The sequence below is a fragment of the Neomonachus schauinslandi genome, chromosome 4 (assembly GCF_002201575.2).
Source record: "Neomonachus schauinslandi chromosome 4, ASM220157v2, whole genome shotgun sequence".
NCBI lineage: Eukaryota > Metazoa > Chordata > Mammalia > Carnivora > Phocidae > Neomonachus > Neomonachus schauinslandi.
The window spans coordinates 44,623,894-44,650,040 of record NC_058406.1 but is presented as its reverse complement, the minus strand read 5'-3'; the positions used below and the strand labels follow the sequence as shown (position 1 = coordinate 44,650,040).

Below are 26,147 nucleotides of genomic sequence, written 5' to 3'. Positions count from 1 at the left end.
TCTCTGTATTTCTGCAACCTGGCACAGTGTCTGGCACACTGGAGATCCCCCAACAAAACTTTGTTAAAGAAAGGAATAAAAGAATAAATCCAACTCCAGTGAGACTACAGTAGATTTGACAACATGAATAATTCTCTTGACTAAGAAAAGTAAAGAATGAATTTTTGGAAAATTATTAAAGTATCACAGAACTGATGTAAAAAGAAAGCATCCATATACTTGCAGGAACCAGGAACCCTGGAAGGTGAGTGCCAGAGCTACTCTTGCCCTAAGGGTTTTTACTGAGCTCTGAATCTCTTGAACTCCTATTTTGATGGTGTGATGTTCAGAGGACAGGTCCTGATATCCCAGGATCTGCCCCAAGTGAGCTCATAATTGGAAACTTCTGTATAAAGTCAGGACCTCAAAGGATTATGTCCACACAGAATGAATAAGACTGTGCCTGTAGTTAAAAATGCTATATTGTGTACTTATAAATTTGTTATCAAAAGGGTAGATCTCAAGCATTCTGAACACAATAAAATTTTTTTCAAAAATAAATGGAAAAAGGGAGAAAGATATTTTTGATATTATTGGCACATGAGAAAGCACAGAGGTGGCATAAAATCAAAAACCATGCCTTAAATTGAGAAGTGAGTAGATTTAATTTGGAGTATAGAAAAAAAATGGAAGTGAGAGGAAGACCAGTTGAAGTGAATTAAAGAGTTACAGGAGGGCCCTGAATATGGGGATGAAAGCTATTTTCATGCAATTATGAACTGTCCGTGAAGAGTCACTATAGATTTGGGGATTATACCATGAAGAAAACAGTCCAAAGAGGATTATTCTGAGTAATCTGTACATGCTGCTAAAGCACAAAGGGAGTTGCTGAGTCCATTACTAGTTCTTTCCAGTACTTGTTTGAGTAGCACAAAATGCTTAGTCAAGGAGAGTTGGCATGAAATCAAAGTTTTGAGAAGAAAAACACAATAGAGTGTCTTTCTGTACTCCTCCTATGCAAATAGGCTTCTTGAAAAAATGAATGAAATTATCACTTCTTTTGGTTGAAAAAAAATTAACAAAACACAAGCCCTGGTAATCAGAAGGAAACTTGGCCATTTTGACCCTGGTGCTGGGTGAAGGAAAAAAAAAATGATTACCATAAGCTGATCCTCATGTCCATCAGCAGTTCAAATCCCCACTACAATGTGTGTGGTCCAAAAGAAACCCAAAGTAATCTAATGTGGTATCAGCTTGGTAGCCCTCCCAGACAACTGGTAGAAGCAAACAAAATCCTCTTTCATGGAACCAACTTCTATTCCAGGTTTCAAATAATTCAACAATATATACTTTTAAAAATTAACAGTTCATAGACAAAAATTACTAAACACACAAGCAAACAAGTCACAGTGATTGGAAACCAGCAAAATAACAGATCTAGGAGCCAACCTGCAAGATAGTACAGATATTGGAATTATTAAACACAAAACATAATATTTAATATATTTTAAGATACCTCGGAATAAACCAAACCAAAGAGGTAAAGGATCTATACTCTAGGAACTACAGAACACTCATGAAAGAAATTGAAGAAGACACAAAAAGATGGAAAAATATTCCATGCTCATGGATCGGAAGAATAAACATTGTTAAAATGTCTATGCTACCCAGAGCAATCTATACCTTCAACGCCATCCCGATCAAAATTCCAATGACATTTTTCAAAGTGCTGGAACAAACAATCCTAAAATTTGTATGGAATCAGAAAAGACCCCGAATCACCAAGGAAATGTTGAAAAAGAAAAACAAAGCTGGGGGCATCACGTTGCCTGATTTCAAGCTATATTACAAAGCTGTGATCACCAAGACAGCATGGTACTGGCACAAAAACAGACATCTAGACCAATGGAACAGAATAGAGAACCCAGATATGGACCCTCAGCTCTATGGTCAAATAATCTTTGACAAAGCAGGAAAAAACATGCAATGGAAAAAAGACAGTCTCTTCAATAAATGGTGCTGGGAAAATTGGACAGCCACACGCAGAAGAATGAAACTCGACCATTCTCTAACACCATTCACAAAGATAAACTCAAAGTGGATGAAAGACCTCAATGTGAGACAGGAATCCATCAAAATCCTAGAGGAGAACATAGGCAGTAACCTCTTTGACATTGCCCACAGCAACTTCTTTCAAGATACATCTCCAAAAACTAGTGAAACAAAAGCAAAAATGAACTTTTGGGACTCCATCAAGATAAAAAGCTTCTGCACAGCAAAGAAAACAGTCAACAAAACAAAGAGGCAACCCACAGAATGGGAGAAGATATTTGCAAATGACACTACAGATAAAGGGCTGGTATCCAAAATCTATAAAGAACTTCTCAAACTCAACACCCAAAAAACGAATAATCAAGTCAAAAAGTGGGCAGAAGATATGAAAAGACACTTCTCTGAAGAAGACATACAAATGGCTAACAGACACATGAAAAAATGTTCATCATCATTAGCCATCAGGGAAATTCAAATCCAAACCACATTGAGATACCACCTTACACCAGTTAGAAAGGCAAAAATGGACAGGGAAAGAAACAACAAATATTGGAGAGGTTGTGGAGAAAGGGGAACCCTCTTACACTGTCGGTGGAATGCAAGTTGGTACAGCCACTTTGGAAAACAATGTGGAGGTTCCTCAAAAATTTAAAAATAGAGCTACCCTATGACCCAGCAATTGCACTTCTGGGTATTTACCCCAAAGACACAGATGTAGTGAAAAGAAGGGCCATATGCACCCCAATGTTCATAGCAGCAATGTCCACAATAGCCAAACTGTGGAAAGAGCCGAGATGCCCTTCAACAGATGGATGGATAAAGAAGATGTGGTCCATATATACAATGGAATATTACTCAGCCTTCAGAAAGGATGAATACCCTACTTTTACATCAACATGGATGGGACTGGAGGAGATTATGCTAAGTGAAATAAGTCAAGCAGAGAAAGTCAATTATCATAGGGTTTCACTTATTTGTGGAACATAAGGAATAGCATGGAGGACATTAGGAGAAGGAAGGGAAAAATGAGGGGGGGGGAATTAGAGGGAGAGATGAACCATGAGAGACTGTGGACTCTGAGAGACAACCAGGGTTTTAGAGGGGGAGGGGCGATTGGTTAGCCCGGTGATGGGTATGAAGGAGGGCATGTACTGCATGGAGCACTGGGTGTTATATGAAAACAATGGATCGTGGATCACCACATCAAAAACTAATGATGTACAGTGACTAACATAACATAATAAAATTTAAAAAAAATTTAAAAATATGAACAGGGAATAAACAGATTTGAAAAAGATAAATAATTTGATAAATTGATATAGAAATGCAGTGAATGAATTATACATCAAATTAGACACAGGTGAAGAAATTAAGGAACAAGAAGATAAATCTAGAGAAATTATCCAAAATATATTCCACAGGAGAAATGATAGGAAAAAATGAAAGAGAGGATAAGAATCCTCAAGGATAAAAGAAGTCTTAAAATAACATTAAATCAGCATTCTACAAAAGGGTCCTAGAAAGAGTGGGAAGGAGGATAAAATAGAGATAATGCCTGATAATTTTCTAGAATTGTTGAAAGGTACCAATTTATAGATCCAGAAGCCCTTAAGTTCTTAAGTAGGATAAATAAAAGAACTCCACACCTAGTTATATCTTAAGGAAATGGAAGAATATTGAAGAATAAGAGAATATCTTAAAATACCTTAAAAGCAGACAAAGGAAAAGGCCAGTCACCCAGAAAGAAACAAGCAGGCTGATTGCTGAGTTCTCAACAAGAGTGTGTAACTTGAATACAGTGCTGCTGAAAAATATTGAATGTCTATCCAGAATTGTATAACTAGTGAAAATGCATGTCAGGAATGGAGGAAAAATTATTATATTTTCAGACAAATAAAAAGTGAGAGATTTTAATCACCAAATGAAACCTTCTCAAGGAGATTCTAAAGCGTGTAGTTCAGGCAGAAAGAAGATAATCCCAGATAGAGAATTTCGGATGCAAGAAAGAATAGCAAGTGTCAACTGAATAAAACAATAACATCAAACTGGGGAGAGGGAAAAAAATATTGAACATTAATAGCACATACTTTGGGAAGGTAACTCAAAGCATTCTAAGGTTTTTAATTGTGAGTAACAATAGTAATTTATGCTAGCTTTAAAAGAGAGTAGCTAGGATATATATTCATCAAAAGATACCAGTGAAAAAGCAAGGCACAGAGTGGAAGAAGTTACTTGATTTGTATATATATTTGACAAAGGACTCTAATATGGAATATATAAATCTTCTATAAACATCACTGTATCCAGAAAATATAAAAATCAGAAAAAAAATTTAGAGAAATTGGGAAAATACATGAAGAGGTACTTCACTCAAGAAGATATTCAAAAAGCAAATACATTATGGAAGAGCTGTTCACCTTCATTAAGTCTCAGGGAAATGCAAATGAAACCTACAATGTGATATCACTACACGCCCACCCAAATGGCTAAAATAAAAACCACTAAAAATATCAAGTCTTAGTGAAGTTATGGAACAACTAGAACTCTCCTACACTGCTGGGACTGTAACTGGGGTAATCACTTTGGAAAACTGTCTGGCAGTATCTATTAAAGCCCAGCATATGCATATCCTATGACTAGCAACCCCATGCCTATTCTTATACCCAATAGAAATGCATACTTCAATTTACCAAGACATATACAAGATGTTCATAGCAGAACTTTTTATAATAACCTCAAACTGGAAACCATCCACATGTCCATCTAAAGTAGAAAGGATAAATGTAGCATGTTCACACAATGGAATCGTTACAGGAATGAACAAATTACAACTATACGCAACAGCACAGATGAATGTCACTTAGTATTGAAGGGAAGTAGGCAACACCAAAGAGAACATTCTGAATTATTCCATTAATATAAAGTTCATAAATCAGCAGAATTGACCTCTGATATTAGGCAGTACGCTGGTGGCTCCCCTTGTGGGAGGGAACAAGGACTAGAACAGAGCATGGGAAGGGCTTGGGGGCACTGGCAGTGTTAGGTTTTTGATCATGTACATGAATATGTTCAATTTGGGAAAATGTATTGAGCTATACTCTCATGATTTGTGCTTTTTCCTGTATGTTATTAAAATTTAAAATATACTAGGATAACTATTAAAAGATAGCACATATTCCTTCCAAACAAATAGAAAACAAAGAAGAATGAAGAGAAGAAATATCAGTCAAGAAAGAGGAAGATGGGGGGGGGGGGACAGAACATATAAAAAGTATGTAATGAGACAGAAGATGTAAAATTTAATATATCAGTAAACACTATTAATATGCAAAACACTCTAGTTAGAAGACATATGCATTCAAATCATTCAATATTAAAAAAATACTGGAGTGCCTTTTATGTGCCTGGCTCTATTCTAGGTGCTGGGGGTATAGCAGTAGACAAAACTGACAAAAATCCCTATGCTCATGGAAGTTGCATTCTGATCAGAGGAGACAGATGGTAAATATATGAAAGATAAAATATCCACTCTGTGGAATGCTGTGGTAGTAAATGTTATGGGAAAAAATAAAGCAAGGAAAGAGAATGAAGAAAGCCAGCGGAGGGAGTAGGAGTTGCAATTTTAAAGCGTTGATAGGTGACTCCAGAGATGTAAAGTAGATGAGAGCCAAGTGTATCTAGGGTAAGAATGTTCTGGGGAGGGGAGAAGGAATGCAAATATCCTGAGGCAGGAACCTACCAGATGTGGGGGCAGAACAGCAGGGAGGCTGTGTGGCTGGAGCAGGGTGTAGGAGATGAGGTCAGAGACATGACAAGGGCCAGATAGTGTGGGAGCTTCTGTAGACCATTCCAAGAACTTTGGCGTTTCCTCTGACAGATTTTTCAGAATGAGAGGTTTTGAGCACAAGAACAGAATGATCTGATTGTATTTAAAGAATCGTCCTGGCCGAAGTCATGAAAGAAGAAATGCAAAGGGATAAATCAGGGACTTGTTAGGAGCTTGTTGCACTAATGTGAGAGAAATGACTGGAGCTCGGAGGAGCATACGTGGCAGACTTGTTGAGATGCGTTTGGATTCAGGATAGAATTTGGAAGTAGAGGAGGGAGTCAAGGACGTCTTTGTGTTTGGGACCTGAACAACTGAAAGGACGTGTTGCCATTTTTTATTGAGATGGAGCCGACTTCAGGAAAAGCAGATTTGCAGAGAGAAAGTGTGAGTTTGGTTTGGAGCATAATGTGTTTAGACAACCAAATAGGAGTGGTGTGAAGGCTGATGGAGTATCTAGAATTCATGAAAAATGTCTAAGTTAGAGATGTAAATTTGGGAGTTGTCTGTGTTTTTAAAAAGAAGCCATAAACTTTTACATATGTTGCAGCCAAAAGGAAGGAGTCAGAAAGGAAAAAAAAAATGTCTTGAACTAGGAATTAAGCACATGGGTGTTCAGCTCTCTGCTTTGTGCTGGAGAAATTTACTGGTAACTCCTTAAGGAAAAGCAGCACTTTATGGCTTAAGGACCTGACATGCTTGAGACGCTTCAGGGTCTACATGCTAACTGACTTCTTATCAGGGGGTAAAATCTTGTTGCTTGGTTCATTTAGTTGACACAAGTCAATTTGCTCGTTGCTTATTTCTCAGATGTATCACTTCTTCTTTCTGATTAATAGTTCATGTGTGAAAATGGTTCTGAATCACCCATACTCGAAATATTAACCCACGCCAACTGATAAAAATGTGGCAATTTTATGGTTATGACAAGTTTACTGCTCTGTGAAATAAAGCAGCACCTGCAACTAGCTACTTGTGCCAACAATCCCTGTACATTTTTCAACCTGGCACACCATCTTCTGGCTAATTCCATCACTAAGAAATAAGAAATGTTGGGCGCCTGGGTGGCTCAGTTGGTTAAGCGACTGCCTTCGGCTCAGGTCATGATCCTGGAGTCCCGGGATCGAGTCCCGCATCGGGCTCCCTGCTCGGCGGGGAGCCTGCTTCTCCCTCTGACCCTCCCCCCTCTCATGTGCTCTCTCTCATTCTCTCTCTCAAATAAATAAATAAAATCTTTAAAAAAAAAGAAATAAGAAATGTTAACATGCTCAATCAACTTGTCTAAGAAATTTGAAGAAAAAATGCCACAAAACTGGATAAGGTCATCTAGATTTAAAGAGAGAGAAGAGTCTCCTGGGTGGCTCTGTCAGTTGAGCGTGTGACTCTTGGTTTTGACTCAAGTCATGATCTCAGGGTCGTGGGATCAAGCCCTGCATCATTGGACTCTGCACTCAGTAGGGAATCTGCTTGAGATTCTCTCTCCCTCCTCCTCTGCCCCTCCACCATGCTCTCTCGCTCGCTCGCTCAAATAAATAAATAAATCTTTAGGGAAAAAAAAGAAACTCCAGGGCTGTACCCTGGAGGATCTCACCATCTGAGGTCAGAGATTAGAGAACAGCCATTAAGAGAAGAGTTACTGGTCACTAGGCTAGCACTCTTCATAAATACATATTCATCCTTGCCACCGTCATTGAGAGACATGACAAGGGCCAGATAGTGTGGGAGTTGGTGTTATTATTGTCCCAACTTCAGAGAACCATAACTGAGTCTCTGCAAGGTGAAGTGGGGTGCCAAAGAAGCGTACATACCAAGATTATAACCCAGTTTCAGCGTATGACATCTGCCTTTCCTATTCTTACCTCCACTGTCATGGAATGTGTGAATGCATTTATGGTAGCAGTTGATGAGCTATTCCTCAGGACTTTCTCTGTTTTCTTTACAGGTGGGTATGTGGAGGCCTTGGAGGTCACCACAGAAGCGCCAGGCAGGGGGGCCTGTAAGCCTCACTCCATCTCAGAGGAGACCTATGATGATGTTGAGTACCCCGGGAGAGTGGGGTAAGTGCATGTCAGCCCTTCAGCAGTGTGGTGAGACTGGAGATGACTGTGGTGAGACTAAAGGTACAACACAATAGGCTAAGGGTCTTTGCATTATTTCTCCCTGCAGACCACAGTCGGACCTCTCTAACTCATTTGCTTCCGATGATGGTAAGTATAAGAAGACATTTGAAACTGTCGGTAGGAATTGCTGAGTGCTTTTGTGGCTGATAGTGTAAGGTGTCTTTTATCTATATATACTTTTAATAATGCCAATCGGGTGAGGTGATGACAAGCTAGGTGGGAGAAGTGGTCCAAGGTATGTGCTAACAAATGCACTTAGAATCATGAAGGTGAAGACGCTAATAATGGGGCTTTTGCGGCAATAAAGCAACTTCACTGTGAAAGGTCCTCCTTCCTGACTGCTTCACAAGGCAGGTCTGGTTATAGGAATGTTTTTTTTTTTTTAATTCAAATTTTGTTAGTTACTATACAGGGCAATATTGGTTTCAGGGATAGGATTTGGTGGTCCATCACTTACATACAACACCCAGTGCTCATCACAAGTGCCCTCCTTAATCCCCATCACCCTTCCAGTCCTTCCCACACCCACCTCCCTCCATTAACCCTCAGTTTGTTCTCTATCATGAAGAGTCATGTAGGGCTTGCTTCCCTCTCTCCTTTGTTTCTTTTCCCCTTCCCATATGTTCATCTGTTTTCTTTCTTAAGTTACAGGAATGTTGTTTACTTAACACTCAATCATGGTTTCCCAATACTTTTAAGATCAACTCTTACATGGTCTAGAGCCTTGAGTGGTTTGCCTCTACCTGCAACTGAGGACTTTTCACACCATACTGAGTCTTCATCCTTGAGATCCATTCATGCCTACCGCCTTTTAGCTTCTCTGACTTGCCAAGCTCCACCACAGGGTGTTCTCGTGTGCTCCTCCTTCTTTTTGGAGTGCTCTTCCCTCCCCTGGGCCCCTTTGCCTACGTCACTCTTTTTTTTTTTTTAAAGATTTATTTATTTGAGAGAGAGAGAATGAGAGAGAGAGCACATGAGAGGGGGGAGGGTCAGAGGGAGAAGCAGGCTCCCCGCCGAGCAGGGAGCCCGATGCGGGACTCGATCCCGGGACTCCAGGATCATGACCTGAGCCGAAGGCAGTCGCTCAACCAACTGAGCCACCCAGGCGCCCTGCCTACGTGACTCTTAATGTTTCCTCTGATCCCAGCTCCTTCATTTTTGCCCCAGAGAATATTCCCCTTGGTGTGTAGTCTCATCAATGTCCTAGTACCATGGCTTTCCCTCTCTGCACTTAACAGTTATAATTTTATATCTATGTGATTCTTCCATTAATAACTGCCTTCCCTCCTAGACTGTTACTTTCTTTATGCTTGCTATTTTTCCTAGCCCCTAGCATAATGCCAGGAACATGTGAGACACACCAGAACTATTTATTGAATGTGCATGGATAAAGAAGTAAGAGAGGAGGGATAATCAAATGCTGCTCTGGTTGCTTTTGTCTTCCTTAGAATGTCAGAATTTTAGATGGTGAAACAACCTTAGAGATCATGAAATCTAGTATGCCATTATAGAAAGGAACTAAGGCATGGAGAAGTTAAGTGACTCTCCTAAACTCGCTGTGCGTGAGTCACATTTTAAACTTGAAAATCCTCCATTGCGGGGTAGCCTCAAAGTGTATCTGTATACTTTAAGCTCATGTGTTGGGCTAGGCTAAAGCCATGGTATCAAGCGAAAGATTATTCAGGATGCTTTGGTTCTCCATTATTGCCCCAGCATTCAGCACAGTGTGTGATGTTTAGTGGACTCTGAGTGTTATATATGAAATATGCAAAGGATGAGGGTAGAAGGATGGAATCTGTTAATAAACCAGCTTTCTTCTACTACATCAGATCAGACTTGGAATTGGGTGGAAGCAAATATGAATTTTCACTTTGTACATACTTTTATAGAGGTTTAATTATTTTTACCATATGCTTATTAAAAAAAAATTGTGCTTGACATCAAGTTGTACCTAGCACCTGATAGGTATCCAGTAATTTCTTATGAAATATGAATCTGAACTACTGTCACTATAATAAATGAAAATAGTTTTTTTTTTAATTTCAGAAGAAAATAGTGAAGAAGCATATGAAGAGGTCTATAAAACAAAGAGCAACTACCCAAAGATAGAGTGAGTTTCTCTCTTTCTCAGCTTTGTAGCTAATAGTACTTCCCTGTTAGTGTAGGAAAACCAGAGTTGAAGAAACAATCCCCTTCCCTTGACCCTATCATCCTTAGGGAGGATTTGCATCAAGAGTAGAGATAAGATATTTTAATACTACACTGTGATGAAAAAGAGACTTGTGATTGTATACAATCATATGCTATAATTTTTAATTATATTGCTTCCTCTTTTGAGAAAGTGTCCACCTCTCAAAGTAGAGGGCCTTAATATTGTGTTAGGAAATAAGTGAGAAAGGAGAAGTAAGTATCAGTAAAACTTGCTTCAGTTCTATCGTAGCATTTCCAGGAAGAAATCAATGGTTATGACTTAACCTATGTCTTTGCAAGTTAATAAGACTGTCTCTGGGATTTGGGCTTAATTTAATATCTAAGAATTCCACGTTATCAGGAACATTTGCTCAAATGGGCATTATTCATCAAGTTTAGTTATTGGGGCACATTGTGGAAATGAAACAGCAGTGGTCAAAAGCAAGAAGGTTTAGGGTTGAAGGGAAGGGTAGGGATCCATACTGGGTGGGAGGGTGTGGGTGTATCATTCCCTCTCCCTACCTCCTAAAAAACCTGAGAGCATATTTGGAAGAATTGTAATCCTTAACTGGGCAGTAAATGTACCACCATTGTTGTGACATCATTCAATAAATTAAGTCAGTGATGTAGATTTCAGGAGCCCGGAATTTCAAAACATTTTTCCAGTATAGTTTATAAACTATGCTTCCTAAAGTCACCTTCTCTAAAAGGAAGACCTTGCTTCGTATCCTCAAAATAGAGACCATTTGGGGCGGATGAAAGTTTGTATTGAAGTATAATCCCCTTCATAGCTGACTGGTGTGTGTTATTTCATATTGGTACCTCAACAAAGAAGAGCATAGATGTCGATAAGGCATTTCCTGTCTCTTCCCGGAGTGAGATGTGTTCTGGAATGAGCCTCGTCCATCTCCAGTACTCTCTGAAATGCCATGTTATTTATATCCTCTGATTCCTCTTAGTTTAGATGGAAAAGAAGCACTTAAAAGACTGCGGAAATTCTTCAAGAAAGAAAAGGATAGGTTTAAAATGAAGAAAAACAAGTTGAAAGAAAACGTAAGGTAAAAAGTCTTTCTTACTTTTTCTTTCCAGGAGAGGCCTAGCAGTGCTAGCCTGGTAGTTTTACATCATATTCTCAGAAACAGTGCAGGGGATATCTGAAACTAAAACCAAGGGCCCTGGTTAACACCTGCCTCCTCCTTTCCAATTTGTGAGTGAACCATACCCACAGATATTAATAAGACAGTGACAGTATCCCTTTTGGAAAAAAAAAAATTGATGATAAAGGGTTGTAAACAAGGGTAGAAGGAAAGTCTTAAGCAAAGTCTAGAAAGGAAATTTTTCCTCATCACCTTTGGCATATATTCCTATTATCACTAACTATTATATTATTAATTGTATCCTATTATGCTTTCTTAGCCCTACAAGTTCCAGTGGTTTTAGTTGTCTACATTTTGTATTCTAATTTGCCTCTCTGGAGTGAGGCAGTGTGTAGAGAGGGGAGATGAACTTTCAGCTGAGTGGTTCATATATCTCAAGGTCTTAGACGTGGAGAGGACCCTCTCCTTCCCAGCTAATTACCAATGTTTGAGAAAGTTACAGATTTACTAGCAGTAGAGATGGGAGGCCTGAATTCTGGGTTCTAGTTTCAGCTCTGCAATTTATTCACTGTGCAGTTGGGGGCAAATCATGATCCAGCCCATGTTTCCTCTTGCATACAAGGGAGATTCCAAGGTACTTCTCTAATATGTAGAAATGGATAGATCTGTTTTAAGAGGCAAGGGATGGTAAAATAATTTCCCTGGAGTCATCAGGTATACTGGCGTGGAATTGTTACTCTACCTTGAAGTTCTTGTCAATCATAAAACCTCAAAGTTATGTGATATTAAGTCCAATTGTCTGCTGGATCTAGATCTACCAAGAGATCCAACAGAACATGGGGTTCATAAATTATAGTCCTGACCATGGAAGTAGAGCTGCAGTGGTCAATAAGACCTATGCACAAAGGCATTGTCTGGGCCTAGCAGGTTAGATGCTTCTGACAAAAAATTATGATGCCTGTGGTCCCTTAGAAATTTGATCCAGGTGAGGGGCACCTGGATGGTGCAGTCAGTTAAGTGTCTCACTCTTTATTTTTAATAATTTTTTTAAGATTTTATTTATTTGAGAGAGAGAATGAGAGAGAGAGCACGAGAGAGGGGAGGGTCAGAGGGAGAAGCAGATTCCCCGCTGAGCAGGGAGCCCGATATGGGACTCGATCCTGGAACTCCGGGATCATGATCCGAGCCGAAGGCAGTCACTTAACTGACTGAGCCACCCAGGCGCCCCTAAGTGTCCCACTCTTGGTTTCAGCTCAGGTCATGATCTTGGGGTTGTGGGATCAAGGCCCACATTGGGCTTTGCACTTGCCATGGAGTCTGCTTGGGACTCTCTCTCCCTCCGCCCCCTACCACTCATGCTCTCTCTAAAATAAATAAATATTTTTAAAAAATTGATCTAGGCGAGAATGCAGATATTTTTAAATGCAAATCTGCTTTCCTTTTTCTTAGAACTATTCAGTGACTTCTTACAACCTTTAGAACAAATATCCAGTCCCTTCCTATGGCAAGTAAATACTTCATGGCAGCTGCCTTCTTACATGTCCAGTTTTTTCTTGTTTATCTCTGATTTCCACTCTCTACTATGCCATATAAATACCTCCACAGATCTAACTCTGCCATCGTACTGCATGCCTCTTCACTTTAATCAGGACATTCCCTTGGTCTTGAATGCATCTGTCCTCCTCCAACCTCCTTTGATTATCAAAAATGGTCAAATAGTATCCCTTCTGGGACATCTTCCCTGAACCTCTCTACCCAAACCTGGATCACCTGTCTCTCCTGTGTATCTCCCTAATATCCGGAGCATGTCTTATAACATCTCCTGAGAAACCCTTTTTCTTAGAGTCAGAGAGTCTCAGGGTAACAAGAGAAATCCATATTATCTAGTCCAACCCAGTACACAAGCTTCTCTGCAAACTTCCTAACAAGCCAAATACCTGTGCATGCATACCTCTATAAAAGAGAAGTTACCACCTGCAGAGAAAGATGTTTCATCTTTAGGAAAGTCTATTAAGATTTTTTCCCATAAATGTTGGCAAAATCTGCCTCTCTGCCTTAATTTTTCATTTAATAACATGTAGATGTAACAAGACAGGACAGAATTTTATTATCTTCTGTTGAGCCTTTTGATTGAGGGCTCCTCTCTTGAACACCAACTCCTAGTTGATTACTTTCCCTTCAGAGGGAAGTTGCAACCATGGTAATGTGACATTTAAAAAGAGTAAGGCTCTTCCAAAAACAAAATGAAACAAAACAAAAACAGAATAAGGCTCTTCACCCTCTCTTTGTCTCAGACACACACACACTGCCTATTAGGATAGTCATTCAATGGCTTGATTTAGGTATAAATAAGTCAAGAATTAAATGCCACCAGCCTTAGCTATGCTATGAATTTTACATTGGAATTAGATGTTAAACCTGTTCTCACTCCCTCTGTTCCAGATGCACTGACTTCCTTGCTTTTCTTTAAAGGACCAAGCACACCTCTGCCTGAAGGTCTCTGTATTTGCTCTTCCCTTTCCTAGAATACTCTTACTCAGATAACTGCGTGGCTCACTCCCTCACTCCCTTCAGGATTCTACTCAAGTCACCTTACCAGTAAACCCTTCCCTGACCATCTTCTGAAAAATGGCAAGCCAACCTTCACCTTCAGCTCTCCTGCCCCCTTATCTTGCTCTACTTTTTTCAATTGTACTTAACTCCTCGCATGACAGAACGTAAATTTCCTTGTTTTGTCTGCTTCACCCTACTAGAATCCATGAAGGCAGGGATATTGACTGTTTTGTCCATTGCTGTATCTCCAACATAAAGAACCATGCCTGGGACATGATAGGTACTCAGTAAATGGCTATTGAATGAATAAATGACCTAGAGGAAGGAAATATCATTCTAGATTTTTTAAAAAGATTTTATTTATTTATTTGACAAAGAGACCCAGTGAGAGAGGGAACACAAGCAGAGGGGAGTGGGAGAGAGAGAAGCAGGCTTCCCGTGGAGCAGGGAGCCTGATGCGGGGCTTGATCCCAGGACCCTGGGATCATGACCTGAGCCAAAGGCAGACGCTTAACAACTGAGCCACCCAGGCACCCCTCATTCTAGATTTTTTGTAGCCTCAATTTCTAGGTTTAAATAGGAGCTACCACCACCCTGGCTCACTTAAAATAGAGGAAGGGAATTGGTATTAGGAAAGGCTTTTTTGAGCCAGGAGCCCTTGAGTGGAGAGGCCAAGGATGCATGCTAACTAGGCACTGGGGAGAGGGAGGGTGAAGTGCTTCACATGTGTTCTCTCTCCAATCTTCACAATAACCCCATGAGATAGAAACTCTTTTCTCCATTTCCCAGATGAAAAATTAAGGCTTTGAGAAGTTATGTGACTTGCACAGGGTAAGTGGGTAAATGGCAGAACTAAGAGTCAGATTCAGCTCTCTCTGACTCCAGGGACCAGGTACCGCTTCTCCTCTATTCTGACAGCACCCAGTCTGGTCATACAGTTGCTGACAGCAGGGACCAGTGAGCATCCTCAGCTCCTTTGCCAGGCACATCCACTTAGGTACACCCCATCCAGCTCTAACACTCACCCTGCAAGATAGAGCTGGTATTCACTTTAGAAATGAAGAACCTAAGGCTTGCATAAAGGTTAGCTGATTTTTCCCAAAAGTGCTGTTTCTTTGGACAATCCTGTATTATGTTCTTATCACACAGTGTTGTACTAATTTACTTTTGGTCTCCCTCATTAAATGCTAAGCTACTTCGGGGTAGAAACTTTGATCATTTTGTATGCCCAGCACATGGGCCTGGCCCATGGTCAGTGTCCCCCTAATACCTGTAGGACTGAACTTAAATTGTTTAAAATACATGAATTTTTTTTTTTCTACCACATCATACTTCCTTCCATCTCCTTAACTGTGTAACCAAACAGTCTACCTGGGCCAAATGTCCTCTCCCACTTAGCAATCTGCTATCTTCCATTTCCCCCTGGTCTGGAGCCCTGCTCTCAAGATATCCTTTTGGCTTAACCATATACATAGGCAGGGTCCTGTGTCTGCAGAGGGTAGTTCTCTCTCACCATATTTATCCCACAATGGATATCCAGGTGCACCTCAAAGATATCATGGGTTGGGTTCCAGACCACTACAACAAAACAAATGTTATAATAAATTGAATCAAATTTTTTGGTTTCCCAGTTCATATAAAAGTTATATTTACACTATAGTGTGGTCTATTAAGTGTGAACCATGTCTAAAAAATATACACACCTTAATTAAAAGATAATCTATTGCTAAAAGATGCTAACCATCATCTGAGCTTTAGTGAGTCATAATCACTGACCACAGATCACCATAACAAATATAGTGAAAAAGTTTGAAACATTGTGAGAATTACCAAAATATAACAGAGACACAAAGTAAGAAAATGCTGTTGGAAAAATAGTGCTGATAGATTTGCTTGATGTAGGGTTATCATAAACCTTCCATTTATAAAAAACCACAGTATGTATGAAGTGCAATAAAACCAAGGGCAATAAAATGAGGCATGCCTGTATTTGGTGAGCATCTTGGAAGGTTAGAAGGCAGAAACAGGATCTTGTGGATGGACAGAGGCAGAGCCTGAGGTTGTCTAGTTAGGAAAGGGGGAGTGGATAATGGGTGGTCCCTGGAGATACATAAGCTCATTTTTAAATGGTGGTATGGAAGCAAGGAGAAGGTTAATCAGAACGAACCTGTAGGAAAGGTTTGCTTCACATCTTTGCCTAGACACACCTGCATCAAGAAACCTAGTCATCAATATGTTATTTGAGATGGATCAACTAATCTCTCTGAACCTGGCTTTTTTCCGTAACCCTTTTGTGTCTTTTGTCAATCTACAGTGCATTTTCAATTTCGATGCCTGATTTAGGTAAGTGACATTCGCTAATTGCTGGTACAAAACTACTCAGCATTAGCATATTCAGGGGTATGGACAGAGAAGTAGTAATCCTTTCTTCATTCCACATTTAATGAAAAATTGATACATAAAAATCAAAGAAGACATTTTACAAAACAGTATTACTTACTTTGGGGAAGATGAGTAACATTTCTTAAATACCCACTGTATACCAGGCCTCTTAAAATCCCAGAAAAATAGGTATAATCTTTTTAGGGAGGCTCTAGGACCCACATCCATACTTTAGTGATCTGGGATTTGTACTCAAGTCTCTCTGATTACAAAGCTTGTGCATTTTACATTATACCACACAGCCTCTTGATGGATTTGACAGCCAAATCACCCTAATTAATACATAATAAGTTGGACAGGATCACATTGCAGTACACATACTGATTGCATCAAGGATAGGTCATTGGAATATTCTTTGCTATAAAAACAATAGTGCAGAAATTAGCATATTGCCTGATATATAGTATGATCACAATACATGTTCAGTAAGTTGAATCTGTCAATAAAAGAGGGCTGTGTTATTTGTTGGTTTTTGTTTCTGAGGTCTAGCCATGATGGTACTTTCAGTTCACCCTGAATAGGCAAATCAAATGTATATTATATTCCAGAAATATGAGTTTGCTGCACTAAACAAATGAAGGTTATATAAAAAACCTGATAAAATCATAGGTCTCCCAAAATTCCCTTGGTCCATATAAAAATCTAAAAAGCCAACTTAGAATAGGCATGCATTGTACTCCCACCCAAATTTATGAACAATCAAATATGAATTATGAATAATTATACCAGAAGGTCCCAAACTCACTCAAGTGGTGAATCACTTAAACATTATGGAATTCTGGGACACCTAGGTAGCTTAGTTAAGTGTCTGACTCTTGATTTCAGCTCAGGTCATGATCTCAGGGTTGTGAGATAGAGTCCCGTGTTGGGTTCCACAACTGGGTGTAGAACCTGCTTAAGATTCTCTCTTTCTCTCTTCCTCTACCCTACCCCACCTCTTTAAAAAAATTATGGAATTCTATGTTGAGCCCCAGGAATGTGAATATCCTAAACTGAAAATGTCTAGTTATGATTATGCACTAAGATTCAATTTTATGCAAGATTATTATAGAAGAGCAGTTGCCTATGGTTTGAAATAAAAATAATGGAAGAAAAATCAACATGAATATTCTACTTAAACTGTCTTTTTCCCAGGAATTAGGAAAAGCCCTCTTACTATTCTAGAAGTGGAATATCCTTGTCCAGTTCCAAGATGATGGGAACCTACTCTAAAAATGATCCTTTCAGCAACTCATATTTTCTGAAAATCTGCACGAAATTAAATTGATATAAATATATATGTCTGTGTTTGAGGTACTAGGGCATGCCACTATTTTTTTAATCTCTCATTTAAATTTCTTCCCAAATCGAGATTCTTTTTGTTCTTTGATCCTTCTAGCCTATCTATATTCTATGATCAGATCTATGAACAGATGTGGGGATGCACCTGGATAATTGCGTATTGTGGATAATTTGGAAAGCAAGGGATTGTATAAACCATACCTAATGACTATTTTGATCCTGTCTTGAACCCAGAACTTAGGTCTCAGGAAGTTATTATCTATGATAATGTGGACATAAATGAAAAAGAGTCAAGGTAAGTCATTTTACCTCATTGGTTATCCCTACTGATATGCAACCCATTTTCCGATGCTTTGTTAAATATGGTCAGAGGGCCACCTTTTTAGAGCCTTAGGGACTGGATGAAAAGTCAGCTTGTGATACAACATAGACAGTTAGTAGTCTGAGTCACTTAACAGTAGTAGGTGATTCAGAAGTTACTGGAGCTTTTCAATCTGTTTCATATCTTTGAATCTAGAGACTTGAAAACTCATTTCAGTGCAACACACCCTTATTTAATAACCTCTTATGAACAAGGCAACCTGGAGGATAGCAGGCACTGTATGACAGAACAGTCTGTTCTCAAAGATGAAATAACTGTAATATATCAAGAAACTATCCTGAAACTCGATGCCCCCTCTCTAGCTATTTGTTATCTATCCTTTCTCTCTCAACTAGATGACTAAAAATAAAGGTCCCCTCTGCTCCTTTTTGATTCACTTAGGGTTCCAAATTTTTGCACTTATAAACACTATTGCTATAAATATTCTTACTCATCTCTTCTGTGAATATGTCCAAGAATTTTTCTAGGAGATACTTAAGGGAAGGGAAATGCAAATTATGTAGGGAATGCAAATTTATAAGAAAACTGCCAACTTGTTTTTCAACGTGGTTGTACCAATTTACACCCTTCCCAGCCATTTCTAAGGGGAGTATTGATCCACCTTCTCACCAACATTTAGCACAGAGGAAATTCTTAATTTTCACCAATTTAGTGGATATAAAATACTCAGTGTTGAGCCCCTTTTAATATGTTTATTCACCACTCATATCTTTCCTTCTGTAGAAGGCCTGTTGATACTTTTTTCCTATTTTCCTATTGGATTGATGGTCTTTTTCTTATTTATTTATAGATTTTTTTAATGTATTCTAGATACCATTCCTTTGTCAGTTACATATGTTGCAGACACCTTCTCCTAAATGTAACTTGACTTTGCGATGTTCTTCCTAGTCTTCTAATGAATACAAATTCTTAAGTTTAATGTATTTGAGTTTATCAATTGATTGTTGCTTTTAAAGAAATATTTATCCCAAGATCATATGATATCCTCCCATATTTTCTTCTAAAACTGCTAAAGTTTTTGCCTTTTACATTTAAACCTTAGACCTATCTAGAATTTATTTTTGTGTTTTGGTACTATAATGAAGTAGCTAGCAATCCAATTAAATTTTTTACCATATGGATAAATGTCCTGCATGATTAATTGAATAGTCCCACCTTTCCCCATGGAGGTACAATGCCATCCTTGTCATACCAAGTTTCCCTATGTCTGAAATCTGTGTCCGTGCTCCCTATTCCATTGTCCTTTTCATCTTAATTGCAGGGTGCTCTGAAAAAGTAATAAGATATTAGTAAGTACTAAATAATTAGTAAGTACTAAAGTAGTAAGATATAAAAGTACTAATAAGATATTAGTACACTGAGAGAGTAGTTGATATCAGTGCCTTGACATGTTCTAAGACATGATTTATGCCTAGTGTGTGGTCAATTTTCATAAATGTTCTTTGTGCAGTTTAGAAAAATATGACTTCTCTAATTGTTTGGTACGACGATCAACTTATGTTCTTTAAATCATTCTCTTGTTAAAAATCTATAGATTTGTGAATTTTTAGATGTTTTACCCATCAATATTTGAAAGAAATGGGTTGAAATCTTACATAAACATGGTAGATGAGTCAGTTTCTCCCCAAACTTGGCTAGTTTGCATGTCACAGCTTGGTAGGTAGGTATTAGATTGAGGAGAAGCCAAAACAGCTCTAGATTATGGTCGCTGGATATTCCAGACCTCTACTTTTCATTTCCTTTTGTTCATTAGACTGCCTCCTAGAGAGTTAGCAAGGGAAGGAAGAAGAGGGGGATCTTGAAAAGGACACTGGTACAACTTCTATAGCTTGGCACCCATGGGACTTGTAGCATATCCTCTTACTTCTCTGAACCTCAGTTTCTTGGTAAGATTTGGTAATAAAAATCCTCATCCTGCCAGATTTATTAAGCTCCCTAATTAGATCCCTAGAAAACTAATATTAGTTGACAAAGTGGCAAAGAGTTGGCCAGAATGTTCACATGGCTAGTATGGGTCTAAATTGGTATGATCTCTCTGAAAGTATAATTTGGCAGTATGTATCCAAAATACCCACACCATTTACTTAACCCAGCAATTCCCAGCTCAAGCAATGGGCTCTGGTGAAAAAGGAAACAAAAAAATTTCATGCATAAAAATGTGTATCTCAGGGTATTTATAAAAAGATGTTTAAAACCACCCACCCAAACATCAAAACATATAGTAATCTGTTAATTATATTATAGTACTCAACATGACCTTTTAAATATATGCTAAATAGATGCTAAAGAATTTCCAATGGCATGGAGAAATGATTACACTATAATGACAATAGAAAAATAGCAGAATGCAAATTTATATGTATAGTATGATCTCAATTCAGTTTTTAAAAGTGCTTGGAAAGATGTTTTGAAGGAAACTTAGATGTCTTTGAGAGGTCAGATTATGCTTAATTTGTCTCTTCTCTACTTCTTCCAACTTTTTAAATACTCGAATTGTTGCAATGCTTGCTGTAAAAACTAAATTAGTTAATATATAAAATGCCAGCATAAAGCTTGACACATAGGTGCTCAAAAAGTATTAGTTCCTTTTATAGTACCTTTTCCCCTCCCTGCATCATTTTCTTTTTTTAAATAATCTTAGTTAGTTAAAAAAATTTTATTACTGAGAATTCTAAACAGAAAAATCAATAGAATCTTATAATGAACCCTTATATACCCAATACCCAGCTTTAAAAATTACTAGTTTGTGACCAAACTTGTTTACACTGTCACCTACCTCCCCATCTCCAGTATTTTTAAAATTAACATACAGTATTATATTAGTTTCAGATGTACAATATAGTGATTCAACAATTCTATACATTAATCATGATAAGTGTACTCTTAATCCCCTTCACCATTTCACCCATTCCCCCCACCCACCTCCCCTCTGTTAACCACCAGTTTGTTCTCTACAGTTAAAAGTATTTTTTGCTTTGTCTTTTTTGTTGTTGTTCATTTGTTTTGTTTCTTAAAATTCCACTTGAGTAAAATCATAAGGTATTTGTCCTTCTCTGACTTATTTCACTTAGCATTATACTCCTTCTACCCATCCATGCTGTTGCAAATGGCAAGATTTCATTATTTTTTATGGCTAATATTCCATTGTGTTTATGTGTGTGTATACACCACTTCTTTTCTGTTATTGTTATATACCACTTCTTTACCCATTCATCTACTGATCGACACTTGGGCTGCTTCCATATCTTGGCTATTGTAAATAATGCTGCAATAAACACAGGGGTGCATATATCTTTTTTGAGTTAGTGTTTTCAATTTGGAGGGTAAATACCCAGTAGTGGAATTACTGGATCATATGGTAGTTCTATTTTTAACTTTTTGAGGAATCTCCATATTGCTTTCCACAGTGGCTGCAGCAGTTTATATTCCCACCAGTAGTGCATGAGGGTCCTTTTTCTCCACATCATGACAAATACTTGTTTCTTGTGTTTTTTATTTTAGCCATTCTGACAGGTGTGAGGTGGTATTTCATTGTGGTTTTGGTTTGCATTTCCCTGATGATGAATGATATTGAGAATCTTTTTATCTGTCAGTATGTCTTCTTTGGAAAACTATTCATGTCTTCTGCCCATTTTTTAATTGGATTATTTGGATTTTTTCGTGTTGAAGTATATGAATTCTTCATATATTTTGGATACTAACCCTTTATCAGTTATGTCATTTACAAATATCTTCTCCCATTTAGTAGGTTGCCTTTTGGTTTTGTTGTTTCCTTTGCTATGGAGAAGCTTTTAATTTTTATGTAGTCCTAGTAGTTTATTTTTGCTTTTATTTCCCTTGCCTCAGGAGACATAACTAGAAAAATGTTGCTAGGGCCAATGTCAGAGAAATTATTGCCTGGGCTTTCTTCTAGAATTGTTATGGTTTCAGGTCTCACATTTATGTCCTTAATCTATTTTGAGTTTTTGTGTGTAGTATAAGAAAGTGGTCGTTTCATTCTTTTGCGTATTGCTATCCAGTTTTCCCAACACCATTTGTTAAATACACGTTTTCCCATTGCATATTCTTGCTTCCTTGTCAAAGATTAATTGACCATATAATTGTGAGTGTATTTCTGGATTTTCTATTCTGTTTCATTGATCTGTGTGTCTTTTTGTGCCACTACCATACTGTTTTGATTCCTATAGCTTTGTAGTATATCTTGAAATCTGAGATTGTGATACCTCCAGTTTGTTTATCTATTTAAAGATTGCTTTGCCTATTCAGAGTCTTTTGTGGTTCCATACAAAGTTTAGGATTGTGTGTTCTAGTTCTGTGAAAAATGCTGTTGCTATTTTGATAGGGATTACATTAAATTTCTAAATTTCTTTGGGTAGTATGGATATTTTAACTATATTGGTTATGCCAATCCCTGAGCATAGAATACCTTTCCATTTGGTTGTGTCATTTTCAATTCCTTTAATCAGTGTTTTGTAGATCTCAGATTATAGGTCTTTCATCTCCTTGGTTAAGTTTATTCCTAGATATCTTATTATTTTTGTGCAATTATAAATGGGATTGCTTTCTTAATTTCTCCTTCTGCTGGTTCATTATTGGTGTATAGAGATGCAACAGATTTCTTTATATTGATTTTTGTATTCTGCAATCTTACTGAATTCATTTATCAGTTCTAGGAGTTTTTTGGTGGAGTCTTTTGGGTTTTCTATATAGAGAATCAGATCATCTGCAAATAGTGAAAGTTTTACTTTTTACCAATTTGGGTGCTTTTTATTCCTTTTTTCTTCTCTGGTTGGTGTGGCTAGGATTTCCAGTACAATGTTGAATTAAGAGTGGTGAGAGTGGACATATTTGTCTTTTTCCTGATCTTAGGAGGAAAGCTCTCAGTTTTTTACCAGTGAGGATGATGTTCTGGGTTTTTTTCAGTTATGGCCTTTATTATGTTGAGGTATGTTCCCTCTAAACCTAGTTTGTTGAGGGTTTTTATCATGGATGGATGTTGTACTTTGTCAAATGTTTTTTTCTGCATCTATTAAAATTATCATATGGTTCTTACCCTTTCTCTTGTTGATGTGACATATCATGTTGATTGATTTGTGAATATTGAACCACACTTGCATCCCATGAACAAATCCCACTTGACCGTGGTGAGTCATTTTTTAAATGTATTGTTGGATTCGGTTTGATAATATTTTGTTGAGGATTTTTGCATCTGTGTTCATGAGCGATATTGGCCTGCAGTTCTTTTTGGTAGTGTCTTTATTTGGTTTTGGAATAAGGATAATGCTGGCCTCATAGAATAAATTTAGAAGCTTTCCTTCCTCTTCTATTTTTTGGAATAGCTTGAGAAGAATAAATGTTTGACAGAATTCACCACAGCTATCTCGTCCTGGTCTTCTGTCTGTTGGGAATTTTTTGATTACTGATTCAATTTCATTGCTGGTAATCAATCTGTTCAAATTTTCTATTTCTTCCTGATTCAGGTTTGGTAGGTTATATGTTCCTAGGAATTTATCCATTTCTTTTAGGTTTCCCAATCTGTTGACATGTAAGTTTTCATAGTATTCTCTTAAAATCCTTTGAATTTCTGTGGTGTCTGTTATTATTTCTCCTCTTTTATTTCTGATTTCTCTTTTTTTATGAGTCTAGCTAGAAGGTCTTATCAATTTTGTTGATCTTTTCATTGATCTATTATTTTTAATTTATATTGTTTATCTGCTCTAATCTTATTTCCTTCCTTCCTTCTACTGGTTTGGGGTTTTCTTTGTTCTTTTTCTAGCTCCTTTAGGTGTAAGGTTGGGTCGTTTGAGATTTTTGCTTCTTGAGGTAGGCCTGTGTTGCTATAAACTTCCCTCTTACAACAGCTTCTGCTGCATCCCAAAGATTTGGGACCGTTGTGTTTTCATTTTCATTTCTCTCCATGTATCTTTTGATTTCCTCTTTGACTTCTTGTTTGACCCATTCATTATTTAGTAGCATGTTATTTAACTTCCATGTATTTGTGTTCTTTTTAGATTTTTTCTTGTAGTTGATTTCTAGTTTTATAGTGTCATGATCAGAAAAGATGCATGGTATGACTTTGATATTTTTTAGTTTATTGAGACTTGTTTTGTGGCCTAATATGCGACCTATTCCAGAGAATGTTCCATATGCACATGAAAAGAATTGTATTCTGCTGTTTTAGGATGGAATGTTCTGAATGTATCTGCTAAATCCATCTGATCCAGTGTATCATTCAAAGCCACAGTGTCCTTGTTGATTCTATTTAGATGATATGTCCATTGATATAAGTGGGGTGTTAATGTCCCCTACCATTGTATTACTATCAATTACTTCCTTTATGTTTGTTATTAGCTTTTTCATGTATTTGGGTGCTCCCATGTTGGATGTATATTTACAATTGTTATATCTTCTTGTTGAATCATTCCCTTTAAGTGTATATAGTGTCCTTCTTTGTCTCTTGTTACAGTTTTTGTTTTAAAGTCTATTTTTTTCTGATATAAGCCTTGCAATCCTGGCTCTCTTTTCACTTCCATTTGCATGATAAATGCTTTTCCATCCCTTCAAAATATTGCCCTGATATACACAAAAATTTCCCAATAATGGTAATTAAAAACAGGTACTCCCAACCCTTGTGTTCACACCAATTTTCAATCTAGATTGGCTTAATCTTGACATGTAATCCAATAAGACTGAAGACCAAACATTTCAGGTCCTGAACAAGATAATAAAATACTCATAAGCCTTCTGGATCCTTGGATTGATTGACATCAATAAGAGAACCAATTTTTGATGTTGTGAAAGAAATGTGTTCATCTCCAATGACAATTTCAAGCTCCTGCCATCCCGCTCGGTCAGAGGGAGGCCACAAGGCATCATCCTCTTTGGTAATTTCACTGTCATCAATTATTCTCTTCAGTTCGTCCATTACACTTTTATGTACATAAGCCTCTTCTCTGATCATGACATCATTTTTGTAATTGCTGTTGTTGGCATATCTCAATCTCCTGTCGGGTCAGAACTCAAACTCCAGGAACCCATGGCCGAATTTGCCCTTATGACCCACGTAGTAACACAGATAAAAGTCACTCTCCATGGGTTCACAAGGAGGGAACCAAGACTAAACTTTACCAGCAAGCCTTTTTGTTGGCTGTTTGCGCCCAACACTGACGTTTACCTGGGCGCCAGGTCTTGCAATTTTATCCATTCTGTCACCCTGTGTCTTCTGATTCGAGTGTTTAGTCCATTTACATTCAAAGTAATTTCTGATTGGTACATATTTATTATCATTTTGTTACTTGTTTTTTGGTTGTTTTTGTAGTTTTTCTCTGTTCTTCTCTTGCTCTCTTCTCTCACAGTTTGCTGGCTTTATTTAGTGATATACTTAGATTCTCTTTATTCTTTGCATATCTATTACTGGCTTTTTTTACTTATGGTTACCATTAGGTTTATATATAACACCTTCTGCATCTAGCCGTCTATTCTAAGTTGATGGTTGCTTAAGTTTGAACCCATTCTTTATTCCCTCCTCCCATTTTAGATATATGGTGTCATACCTTCCATCCTCTTATTTTGTGAATCCCTTGACTGATTTTTATAGATATTTTTACTGCTTTTGTGCTTCCTATTTTTCTTACTCCTACTTACGGTCTTTCCTTTCCACTCAAAGAATCTCCTTTAATCTTTCTTGTAAAATTGGTTTCATGGTCATGAATTTCTTTAACTTTTATTTGTCTGGGAAATTCTTTATCTCTCCTTCTATTCTGAATGATAGCCTTGCTGGATAGAGTATTCTCGGTGGCAGGGTTTTGGGGGTTTTTTGTTGGCTTGTTGTTGTTATTATTTTTCTTTCAGCACTTTGAATATATCATCTCATTCCCTTCTGGCCTGCAAAATTTCTGCTGAAAAATCAGCTGATAGCCTTATGTTGTTTCACTTGAATGTAACGTTTTTTTTTTCTCTTGCTGCTTTTAAAATTCTCTCATCACTACTTTTTGCCATTTTAATCAATATGTGTCTTGGTGTGGAACTCCTGGAGTGATTTTGTTGGGAACTTGCCGTATCTCCTGACTCTGAATGTGTTTCCTTCCCCAGATTCCAGAAGTTTACTATTTCTTCAAATAAATTTTCGACCCCCTTTTCTTTCTCTTCTCCTTCTGGGATCCCTATAAAGTGAATGTTAATGTACCTAATGGGTGTCATTGAATTCCCTAAGTCTCTTTTCATTT

The 26,147-nt window shown here is 37.8% G+C and overlaps 1 protein-coding gene and 1 pseudogene across 1 annotated transcript in view; one reads left to right on the top strand and one right to left on the bottom strand.

Moving 5' to 3' along the window:
- FYB2 (FYN binding protein 2) overlaps nucleotides 1–26,147 on the top strand; it is a 93,983-nt gene that overhangs the window by 59,566 nt on the left and 8,270 nt on the right. Inside the window, 6 exon segments of the mRNA XM_021684455.1 lie at nucleotides 7,800–7,914; nucleotides 8,024–8,064; nucleotides 10,027–10,087; nucleotides 11,127–11,225; nucleotides 16,132–16,160; nucleotides 17,775–17,835. Coding sequence (XP_021540130.1) covers nucleotides 7,800–7,914; nucleotides 8,024–8,064; nucleotides 10,027–10,087; nucleotides 11,127–11,225; nucleotides 16,132–16,160; nucleotides 17,775–17,835 — 406 coding nt within the window.
- Nucleotides 24,575–25,015, bottom strand: LOC110575075 (annotated as a pseudogene).